A 12,570-nucleotide genomic window follows, 5' to 3' on the forward strand; every position below is an offset into this window, starting at 1 on the left:
TTCAATGGGTATTTCATAGAATTCGTAGGCCTTTTAGTGTGCGGGTGCGTGTGTGATGACTTTTTACACATGGGTGCTCATGTTTATGCTCCAACCTTGGTGAGTGCTTACTCAAACATATGAAAGGCACTAGTATCTCAATCCTTTTTTTGTCAGCTTACTAGGTCTAGATTGTATGGCCTAGCTGGAACTCTTTCAATTCTGTCCCACTTGTTCTCATGCTGAGTCCCCTGCTCTGGGCTTGCCTGCCACTCTATGAATACCAAGCAGGCACACGTACGCACACATGAAATACAAGCTTGGTGTCTCTCCCCGCATAGCTTTATTAGGTCAGTCTTTAAGCCTGGCACCTAACTCTCCTCTGTTACGCACAAACAGAGAAAGTTATAAGCATCTGTGCAGGTTATAACTGTCTATGCATTAATATGGATCCATTTATGTTTTGTAGCGTTCCTCCACAACTAAAGAGCCACGCTGCTGGTTTCACATGTAGAAGCACATAAGTTACTTACTTTATATGTTGCTGGCCATTTGTCACCAGAATTGCTACAAGTATGAAATATGTTTTTCTTACCTTCTAGATAAATATTATTTGAAGTTTAGTCCAAGAAAAATTATTTATACAGATATTGCTAGGCAATTACAATCTGGTGCTTTGAACTTGTGATAATAATGGCCTGATTCAAAAGCTATATTGTCTGAAACCAATAATCAAGACTACACAATACGTATTATAACCTCTGTACTACTTGCTAAGTTGCCTAACTAGGTATATTCAGTACAGCTTAACTGTAATGCTTGCATTTATAGAAAAAAAGGTTTAGCTTTAGTATTCAGTTAAAAGCTCTGTGGCAGCAGTTTATAAAACTCTGTATATGCTGTTGAGAATATTAACTTGTGCACACATATTGCTTAAACCATATGGTAGCATTTATAGCATGCAAGTGCACTCACTTGCATGCTTTATCCACTTTTTGTCTCAGGTTCACCATAGTCAATGAGCAATATTTCCACAGTCAGAATGTAAACAATGGAGATTTTTAGCTGCCTTACCATTTTGAAAAATTATTCCTCTAGCCTCAGTTAACTTGGTAGGGGCTAAAGTTCTTTTCAGTATAAACATTATTTTTCTCTGAAAAGTTTCAACGTAGCAGAAACATTAATGTAGTGTGTAGGGTTCTTTGTTGCACTGGTGGAAAAAAATAAGTCATAACTGACAAGCAAGCTGCAAAAGCTTTCCAATCAATATATTAAACTTTGCCAAGGTACATGTATAAAACAAAGATATTAAACAAACAAAAAAAAGAGACAAGTTTTGGAGGCCTTTTCTTGTGCATTAAAGGCTATGTACTCACCGTGGCAGTAATGAGTGGACCATGAAACTGTGTATAAAGCAAGGCCTCATTAACGTGCCCTCCGACGCCCAGCACGGCCAGTTCCAAACTGTGCTGCCCGGCCATGGCATGGGTAAGTTTATTCACCAACCTAGTGTACCTCCTCCAAGGCTGATCCAATTCTGACAAGCAAGCCAAGCAGCCTCGCATTACATTCAGACAGTAGCCCCCACAGGGCTTGATCAACGTCAGACCTCTGCAGTGGGAGCAGTACATCATCTTCACCAGGGACTTTACGCACTCCTTGCTCAGTCTGGCATGTTCGGTTGCGTTCATGACCTCCAGACCTTCTTCCAGGGCCAGACCGAGTTGCCGCCCAACCCCCAAAGCCCTGGTCAGCTTCTGTGCCATGACGACAGCGTGATTGCCAAACGGGCTGACATCTGGCCGGATCATACGGAGACAGTCACCCATTTTACTGCCCACCATTATGCTGCCTTCAACGCCTGGATTTATAAGGCGCGTGTATGCAAGTGGGAAGAGGTTGTTAAAAAAATGGTGGACTTCTCCCTCCACAGAGACATTACCTCCACGGAGGTAGAGGGAGAGGGAGGAAAAAAGCTGATTTACATGGGGCAGTGCTTGCTGGGACAGCGATGGGAAGCTTGCCTCCAACAGCGAACTCAGGTGGCCTTGAGAGAAGGATAATAGGGACTGGAACATGTCTGAAAGGAGAGAGACACAGAAAAAGGACAGAGGGAAAGTAGATAACATTTAATTACTATCATCAATAAATCTTAAATGACATGATCTACAAGCTCACCAGGAACTGCATAAGGCATTTCAACTGCAAACACATATCTAAGGTCTGGAAACTAAACAGTTAGGATTGGTTTATGTTTATCAAGTTGAACTGAGAATTGCAGTTGGATAATGTTATGGAAAATATTCACAAAGTATGCATGTCTTAGAAAAGATGCCTCTGCTTTTCTACAGAGAGAGAGAGAGAAAGTTTTAATAAAATGCTGACCATTGTAATCTCCTAATATTAAGTACATACTGCACTAGAAATGTTTAAACTGTCCAGGTCAATTTTCCTGAAGTTGTAAGCATTCAAATGTGTCAGTGTATAGGCTGGTTAATACAAATTACCAGATCTACGGCTGAGCTGGAACCAAATGAATTTTCTTTTTTTTACTTTTACTCTTTAACTTTTTCTCTACTAATTGATATGATTTCCCATTGAATGCAACTTTTAAAAAAGTTAACATTAATTATTTCATATTGCAATCTGAAATCTGAAGGTTATTCAACCTATTTCACCTCTACAGCCTCTACAACTGACTCAAAACTCTACACTGCACCCATGATCTTACTTCCAGCATCTTTCCATACATTTTTTTTCCATGTAAGTGTGTGGGTTCCTGTGGGTTTCTGTCTGTATGTCGCGGACTCAACCCTCCTCTCTTGGTGTGTGATGTCAGCTTGAAAGCATGACCGAACATGAAGGCACAGTAGCAACTGTACAGACACTGAGAAAAGAGAAAGAGGGGGCCGACGCACATATTTTCACTCCGACAACCATGCACACATGTGTGTGTAGGTACAAACACATATACATGTAGAGTAGTCACTGAAAAGAACATTAGTCTCCAGTACCTGTTCAATACTGTATGTGGTACTGAAAACAGATGAATAACAGATAAAGAATTAATGAGGCATTTTGGACTTTTATTTTTATTTATTTATTTATTGATAAACATCCGGAATAATTTTAACTTAACAAGGATGTTGATTCATCAGACTTCATTCACCAAAGCAAATCTATTTCAGAACTGTGTGTGTGTGTGCGTGTGTGTGTCCAGCCCCTCCCAACTCACAGACAGAAGGATAACAACAGCCATGTCCTCCTCAACAGCTGCACTAATATGACCGCTGTCTGTGACACACTGGGACTCCCCACAAGCCAGTAAAAAGCACAACTCATTTGTAACACACCCGATAACAACATCACTGTGATCAGGGCTGCTCCCGCTAACATTTAAAGTTGCTGCCTATAAAACTGGGCTAGAAAACAAAAGAATATGTGATCGAAATAAGGGCGAAAGACATGGGAAACAAATCCTCTGTGAGGTAATATAACTGGAAAGCTAAAGGGTGACAAGTTATAGTCGGATTGCTTGCTGAAAGCTGTCAGAAAAGCCTTCAAAGAGGTCCAGCTAAAAAGAGATGTAGAAGAGAAGAAAAACAGGAAGCCAAGAGAGGGAGTGGGCAAAGAAAAAAATCACAAGGCTGCCAAAGAAGTTGTAAAGACACCGTTTTAGTGCCATTTCACTGTCTTCTAAGCCTCTGGTCCTGGTCTGCAAAGTTGTTATCAATGTGAGGTCTGCCTGCTTGCCTGCCAGTCAAGGCCGCAATGCTTAATGGCCGCAGGACATTTATACCACAAGATGTAACCACAGGTTTAGATTACACGGCATTACATAGTGTTATTATAACATTATCATGCTCCGAAATACCGTGGTTTAATCTTTCTCTCTGCGAGACAGAGCGTCTTTTCTACATAAGAAAACAGAAGTATTCTCAAGACAAGAGGTGAACAAAAAAAGTCTTCTAGCTCTCAGCAGCCCCATAAGTGGATGCAAATCATTCAGTGGGTTTATGACAGGATCACTGAATCCTTAAGACATTCCATACTTGTTAAAAGAGCTTTTCATATTTGCCAAGAGAGTGACACGGAGAAAGAACACGAAAGAAGAAAAAGGGAAGAGAGTGGGAAACTGCCAGGAAAAATGGAATAAAGAAACGACTGAACTTTTAAACAAGGAAAAACAACTACCGTACAACCCGACTCCACCTTATGAACATGCTCTGACATCTGGATTCATTTGGCCCCTGGGCTCATTGGACTTCCCTGTCTCTCCACGGCTCTTACTTCAAACGTGTCCATGTCCGAATATATAGAATTGGAACAACAACCCACCTTTCTTCCTTTCCACACTCCCCGTGACAAACAATAAGTGATAAGTTATGACTGCTATGTTATGTTATGATTCTACTCAAACCTCTATGGCTGACAGCTTGCAGTGAGGTGCAGTTGAAATTATTCAAACATTCCAGCAGTTCAGATCTTTCTTAAGCAAAGCTATGAGGCAGGGAACACAGTGTTTTACCTCATTCTTATCCTTCTGGGAGCAGAGGTTATAGTTATAACCTATCATTGCCTTTTGCTCGATTAACTTGGTAGAACAACCCACACATATATTCATGCAGCCACAAAAATCTGGAGGCAAGTCATATAAACATAAGCTCCCAGGGAGTATTGTAGATTCACAATACATAATTGAAGGTACAATTTATAAGTTATACCTAGAATGCAACTTCAGTATAAGCTGTAATTTAACCTTCAAACGTTACTGTTCACCTACTCATTACTAGGATGCAAATCATCCATCTTGTCACTTAGCATATACCAGATAAGAGAAGGGGTGCAGACTTGTATAAAGGACGTTTATATAATGCAAGCCACAAAAGACCTAATGCACTAACAGCAAGAACCATCAAGCACCCTGCCTCCATAGAAAAGTACAGTGATGACCAGGCACAGTCTGCTTTAGGCATAAACTGCCTTATACCAGACTCCACAGGCATTTGATTTTTCATATACAGTGTGAACTGGATCCCATGATTCATTTTTAATTTTTCATCTGTGATTTTCGAAAAAGCTCTTTCCAACGGTTAGACAGATCTAGATTCTCATCCTGTGATAAGTCAAGCATGACTGTTGTGGGCTTCTCTGCATTTTCCAGTTCTGGGAAATATACTAAGAACAAAAAACAAAAAACAGGCCACTTTTTAAGCCACAACTAGCATTGCGTGAAACTCAGTGGAGTTTGATTGTTCTGTCTAACCACTGTACCTAATTCTGGACTTGACCACACTCAGTTCAGACACACACTCGTGGGTGGCTATCATTACTATGTCACAGCCTCCCATCTGTGATCCTGTTGGGAAATGAAGCCTTACTGGATTATTTTGGAGGATATTTTTTTACGAGGCAATTATCTTTAATTTGCTAGGATGTCCTAAAACACTGAAATTCAAAACACATAATTGTCACGCTAACTATATGGAAACAAATGAACAGACCTTGTTTGTCTGTGGCCCTGTGGTGTGATCTGACATCTTCTCCGTTTGGAATAAACAATGTATTAAATGTGTAAAATAGCAGCCAGCGGCAACGAGGAAGAGGCCTTTGCCCTACAGTGGCTTAAACTGAGTATGTATTTATGACTCTGGAATAAGGTATTGCACCACATCCAAATGCTATGCCAAGTTCATTCTCTAAAATACTGGATTTAAGTCATAGGAGGTTATTTCCACTTTACATTCTGCATGCCAACCCTTTGTTTAACTGTCTCAATTAAAGCTAAAGTGTCACTATGAAACTGCCACAATCACCAAGTCAAAAATAAGCACAGCGCTATGGTTTTGTCACAACTGGCGTTTCTTGTTTTTGCTACACAGTTGTTACTGAATGGATGGATTCCTCAGTCTAAATCACAATGCATGCATGCACAAGATGTGCATATGTTAATTATTAAAGGTTAATTATTCTGTCTGACCAGAGGATTGACTGCTGTTGCATTACAGAGGCTACTGTTAATTATTTAAAGACTCTGTAAGTAGTCCTTGAAAATTCCAGACTTTCTTTCATCCATTGGTTTATAGATTATAGACAATGGGTTGCTGGTGGACATTCCAGGATACATCTGAGTACCTTGGGTGACTCTCTAATAAATAACTATTAGAGCAACTATCTGTTGCTCGTTAAGGTAGCATTTCAAATGTTCGCCTTCAGTTTGAAATTGTTTAACTCGTAAGTGCTCACTTCACTAACAGTTCTTTTGCCTGTTCGCTTCACATCACTGAAATTCTGGTTGCTGCACCGCTGATAGTCGCCTCTTGAAAATTATGAATTCATATAATAACGGACAAAATTCCACCAAATCTGCTGCACAAATACTACGTCCAGTTCAGTTATAAACAGGAGAGAAACAGAATAAAAGGAAACATATTAAGTTCAAGGTTTACCCCAACTCCCAACCTAAAAGCTGGGATAGATTCCAGCCCCCTGGTGTGCCTAAATTGGGCAAGTGGACAAAACAATGGATGGATGGAATTATATATGTTTGCATTGGGTAAAAATACTCCTGAAAATGTATTTTGTCCCATGAGGGCATATCTAATAATGGATGTGGCATGCTTGTAGAGGTGTTGCATTGCAATCTAACTTTGTTCTGTTATCCTGGCAAATTGTGTTTCTGCCAGAGGTTTCTTCCTCCTAAAATGGAGTTTTTCCATTGTCACCAAGTGCTTTGATTGTTGGGGTTGCTTTGTATTATTATAGAGTCTGTACCTTATAATATAAAGCAACTTGAGGTGAGTGCTGTTGTGATGTGGTGCTATATAATTAAAATTCAATTAAAATTAATTACTGTGGGATAGCTGGTGGATAAACAGTAATAAAAACAAGTGTTGCATGATGCACTTGAGGGCTCGAGTTCTTGAATTCATAAGTGCGTGCGTGAGAGTGTGTATAAAAAAACTTTGTAACCCTATAACCATTATTGGACTTTACATCCAAATCCCATTATGAAAACCTGAGATACAGGGTATCACAGATGACACTGCATGATTTCAATTTTTGTGCGAGCACAAGCAGAGAGAATCTATATATTTGCTACTATGTACGTCTATTTTCAAGCATCTATATGTGACCCTGTAGATGTGGGTGTGCTTCCATGTGCTTGGAGATGTGGTAATACCGTGATAATGAGACCGGAGACACTGTTCTCATACCATGGAGTTGTGGGTCATTCCTATCTTGGCAATCAGTCCTGACTGAACCTGACCAACCATGTTCTCAGGCAAAGCATTTTAATCCTACACGCTTGGGTTTCAAACAGGTCACCACACAGTTATGTGACATAGTGACATGTGTGTAGATTACATATTCTTGTTTTAATTAGCAGAAATACTGTATATAGGTCCATCATCTCCCATGCACTGCTGGTCATCTTAGGTTACATGGAAGAGCTGCAGTGTCACACAATCTCCCAGTTTAATGGTAATAAACTATTAATAAGTCTCTGAATTAATCAGTTGATTCATCATACTTGTGCAGCGAAATCATACATCTAAAATCTAAAGTGGTAGCATGACTCATCTGTCAAACCGCAGGCGCAGACATGCTGCTCACATAAGTTTGACCTAAAAGAATCGGAAAGCTGCCCTCCTGCCAAGAACACTTTGAGTTGAAAAACCTCTTTGAAAGCTTATATACAATCAAAATGTATGTGCACATATTGTAGCTGACCTTTGGCTCCAAGTACTAATTTGCCTGTCTTGTCCTATCAGGAGGTAAACGTTTGGAATAATGAGGGAGAGGTGTGGATGCTTTATATTTCACTATTAGCATTCCAGGAATCTAAATGGCAGCCCTGCTGTGTCAATAGGTAAGGAAAGAAAAATTTAAAAAATTAAAAATTCAGATCCTGCAGTGTCCACAGTGCACTGCCCTATAATGTGGCAGGGAGGCAGAGTGAACGTGGAGACTGAATGGTGGAGGAGGGGGGCAATGCTTTCTGCTTTGGCAAAAGAGGGGAAACATGATCGACTGCAGGGAAATGAGCAGATGAGCAGATGAGAGAACGACAGGGACAGAGGAGACAGAGCTCAGGAGCTGTGGGTGAGGGGCTGAGGGAAGAGTGGTGGGGTGAAGGTTGCTAAAGTGGCTAATACCATAAAGGGGAAATGTAGACAGTCAGCACTGGTAGAGACTGTTGACAGACTGATGGACAGAACCTCTGGTACTTACCATTAAGAGGGCCATAGGAGTTTAGTCATGTCCCATTTTCTCTTTAATTTATTGGTATATAGATTACAACTGTGCGCATCTAAATGTAGCAAGTGTTACTACAAGTCTGTGACCATAGCAACAAAATATACTTTACCCAGTCAACACTACAGGAAAAGTGAGTAGACAGCATCCATTCTGATTAACTGTATGACAAAAGAAAAGAGAGGGACCAGCGAGTGACATACTTTTTCTAACTCTGGCTTAGATTGTGAAAAATGTAGCATTGCTCCATGCAGTAAGAATATTAGTTCATACAAAAGTTTCAGATTATGAAACTTAATAAAGATCTGAAAGGAAATGAAAAGGCTAGTGAACACAGTGGTTGGGGTGCTGATAGGGGGCTGCATGAGTGCAGAAGGTGTAGGGATGGTCATATATGCAAATATTCAATAGAAAAACTCCAACATAACATAACATTTTCAACAACGCTGGAGGCTGCTGTTTATCTACGATCCATCCACTATTTTTTGTATAGCGCACAGTGAATGAAGCCACTTTGCAGTTATCACAAGACATCAGATGAGAGTGTGCGTCATTATTTTTTGAGCGCCACTATGCCAGTGTCACTAATACTAACTTGTGTTTCTTGCTGTTTAGTCATATCATCTTGCCGAAACAGTGAGAGGAATCCACTTTGCTTTTATCTGAAATTATTCTCATGCAAGAAGTTCTGTAATTAAAACTGCAGATGACTGAACTTTGAAATATGTGAGTAACGAGACTGAAACAAAATCAAAAATGTAACAATGGAGCCATTTTTGTTGTTCATGATTTTGTGCTTTCAAAAACGTCATAGTGTTTTTATGTGGGGAGGTTGATTTTTTTCCAGGGATTCTTGGTGTACTTTCGGGACACCATACTAGCAGATTGATATCACTCATGCCGCCAAATTATTACCTTTAATTCTAAAAGATTAAAATTCTCTGTTTATTATAGTTCACTAGCAAGTTGTATAGTTTTTGCCAACTTTAAAAAAAATTTAAAGTTTGTTATTGTTTGCTGTATGTGTGACAAGGTTCATGCAAAGTTTTGTTCAGATTAGTCTCTTCAGGAGGAGGTAGACTTCATGCATATGATACATTGATATATTTGTATACCTGACAGCATGCCTTGAGAAATCACAATACACAGAAACCATTTGCATTGACAATCAAAAATTTGCATAACCTTATTGCACATACAGTATTATAGAACTTAATGTTCTATTGACAAAAATTAAGTAGTGAAATGATTCCATTTGCAAAAGAATATAGGTCCAGTGCAACCTCAAATTAGCCGGCGATGCCTTTTTACATACACAGGTAAATCGAACAAAAGTGCTAGAACCATTTTCTTCACAACCTTGCTAAATGCATGACTCTCTGTAGTTTGTGACAAATTTTAAAAATGTCCAGGTAATAAACCATTACTTAAGTGGAAACTGATGAAGACTAAACTAGAGACGGCCAGAGAAAGAGACTGGACTCCAGATATTCATAAAAAAATGAAAGGAAACATTTAGGCTAACATATGATTAACATGAAACAGACCCTTAAACGGACTGAGGTGTTAAACAAATCCAAGATGAAAGGGACTCTAATAAAGAATTTTCCACTTTTCTAAGCAGGTGTGGCCTCTGTTTTCATTTATCAGCTTTATCATAAATCAGGCATACAGGAAGGTGCAAACGTATTGTTTAAATTAGGGGCCAAAACTGGCCTGTATAAAAGTCAAAGTCCAGTATGCTATGAAAACAACATAAAATGCTTGTATTTTCATATTACAATAAACAAAAGGATAATACTAAACAATCAAGATCTATGCAAAACAATATTTCTTAAAGGGCAATTTCCCATCATAATCCCAAAACCCAAAGTGGTGACAGTTTACCAATGACAGACTGCACTGTGCTTGACTTAAAGGCTTAAACCTGTGTAAAACCTTTGCTCATCTTGGCCTACAATACAGCAGATACAATCTATCACAGATCATATAAAGAGGACACAGCTGGAAAGAGTCAGAAGACCATTTTCATCATTTACTGCAACTCCTCCCCTAATACAATGGATGAATGACCTGGGAATTAGTGAATAAATCCCACTGTGGGGACTCGTTAATGGTACAAAGAAGCCACAGAGGCAAAAAGGAAACAGAAGAAGCAGAGGAGTGTCTATGACAGGGTGTAATGAGCAAAATGACTTGACTCGAATGTGGAAGTGATCTGCTAGATCATTCCCACACTCAGCTGGTAAAGAGACACAAGAGAAAGACAGCTAATTCCAACCAAATTTGGGCTGAAACAAACATGTGAGTCATACAACAGAGGCATATGCTGATCGCAGTGTTGATCCACTTATGCATTAAAAGCATACATTAAACACATGCACTGGTCTCCCACAGGTACTGGCTGAAAACAGCTCTCCTTCTCAGGAAGTCTGGCCAATTTGCAAAGTACAACACGTCATTTCCCCAAGCTCACCAATATCCCCTTATGTGCCTCAGCATGACCTTATTATGGTCAAATCCACATTAATCTCCCTCAGCAATATCTCCTCATCCTTGGAGATATTAAACCTCTGTGGTAAGGGTTCTGGTTATTAGGCATTTTCTCAAAAACATTTTGACTGACAGCTCCTGTGTAAGGACACATGTACACACATCTACATAAGCAAGTAGCAAGACTAAGCTTTGTGCAAGCAACCTTACTAGGTCACATCTAGTAACATTTAGCAATCACTGTACAAGCAGTTACATTAACAGATGCATTCAAAAAATGATTCTTGGCCCTTATAAACATGAAGCGATAATTCTCGGTAAAATGTAGCTGAAATATATAAAATCAAAGGTTTATTTATTCAAATAATTAATCATTGAGTGAAATATGCTGAGTATAAACTGAATGAATACTAATCAATCGTGTTTCATTTAACCTATCCCGTTAAATTTAACATTTTGTACTGTATTAATGTTGCAAAATTACATGGAAAATTTGCATTGAATCAAACTACTTAAAGTACACATTTTAGGCATAAATATTGTTTTTAGTGTAGACATGTAGGCCGTGCACACCCAAAATGACCCCACACCCAAAATTCCTCAATAGCTCAACAGTTACTTAGGAACTCTGGAGGCTTTTGGCTGAGATGGACAGTGACTTAATAAAAGAGAGGTGGTATGAATTAATGTGAAGAGAGTTTATGAAGACAGGATTTATGAAAAAGCAAACAGGCTACACAGATGGCAATGTGGAAGGTAACTCGTGGGTCTCAGACTAAGGTCTTCAAAAAAATACTAAGCAGGATGTCTCTTCTTTTCTCCACAACCTTGACCATCATAGCATCAGATGCCACAGTACGGTCCACTCTGTCACTTTGATTATGTCTGAATGAAGTCATGAGAAACGTAACATAGAAGTGACCTATGCCTCAGCTGTCACCTCAGCAATGTGAGTTATCCCATGTCTGAAAAAAACTACATATACATCTCTCTCTCACACACACACACACACACACACACGCACAGATCAGCCAGTGAAGCATGAGTGCAGCAGAGTGAGACATAAGAAAATAACATAAGAAAAAGCCAGGCTGAACCTATCAGCAGCAGAGTATGAATCCTATCAGCCAGACAGACAGAATCTGTTCCAGAAAAGCCAAACTGTCTACGACTGGAAACAAGGACTGGGAAATATGACTTTGTCTTATTATCAAGAAATTTCCTGAGTGTGATGCTTATTGTGCTCCTAGTGCCACCAACAGTAGTCTCACCACTATTTCTAACAGGAATGTAAGAAACAGTATTTATTAAGCAGCCTCAGAAAATAATTTGTGGGGAGGGAAAAAAATTGGATATTTATCAAAGGTTCCTTCTAATCATTGCAATAGAACTTGGCACAAGGCTAGACAGATATCTAGACCGCTATGGTATTTGCTTAGGCATTCAATCTAATATTGTGATGCATGCGTGCTTGCTGAGGAAGATGGTGGCTAATGAAGAAAAACAAAAGAAGACTTTTGGATTAAATAAGACAGCGGAGAACAGAGATGTGTTTATGGTTATGGTTCTATTTTGCGGAGTGCACTGTTGGCAGCCATGTTATCTTTAAGACATGAGAGCGCTCTGCAGCACACATGCCAGCCAGCAAGTTCAAGATATTGGCCCGCTGCCCACTTGGGCCCAGCATGCTCTTGTTAAGCAACCAATGCTGACAAAGCATGGTTCACAGAAAGAGAGAGAGAGAAGGAGAGAGACACCCGGGAAGATAAAAAAGGAAAGTTGTCAAGAGCAGCATGTAGTGACTCTACAGAGAAAAAGCCTGTTCACTCACAATGCAAA

General features: G+C 39.5%; 1 protein-coding gene across 3 annotated transcripts in view; it reads right to left on the reverse strand.

Annotated features, from left to right (window-relative positions):
- gpc5c (glypican 5c) overlaps positions 1 to 12,570 on the reverse strand; it is a 100,825-nt gene that overhangs the window by 71,407 nt on the left and 16,848 nt on the right. For all 3 annotated transcript variants that reach the window (XM_005476263.4, XM_005476264.4, XM_025900021.1), the window contains one exon: positions 1,356 to 2,059. In XM_005476263.4, coding sequence (XP_005476320.1) covers positions 1,356 to 2,059 — 704 coding nt within the window. The remainder of the gene's footprint in view (positions 1 to 1,355; positions 2,060 to 12,570) is intronic.

The sequence above is a fragment of the Oreochromis niloticus genome, linkage group LG18 (genome assembly GCF_001858045.2).
Source record: "Oreochromis niloticus isolate F11D_XX linkage group LG18, O_niloticus_UMD_NMBU, whole genome shotgun sequence".
Taxonomy (NCBI): domain Eukaryota; kingdom Metazoa; phylum Chordata; class Actinopteri; order Cichliformes; family Cichlidae; genus Oreochromis; species Oreochromis niloticus.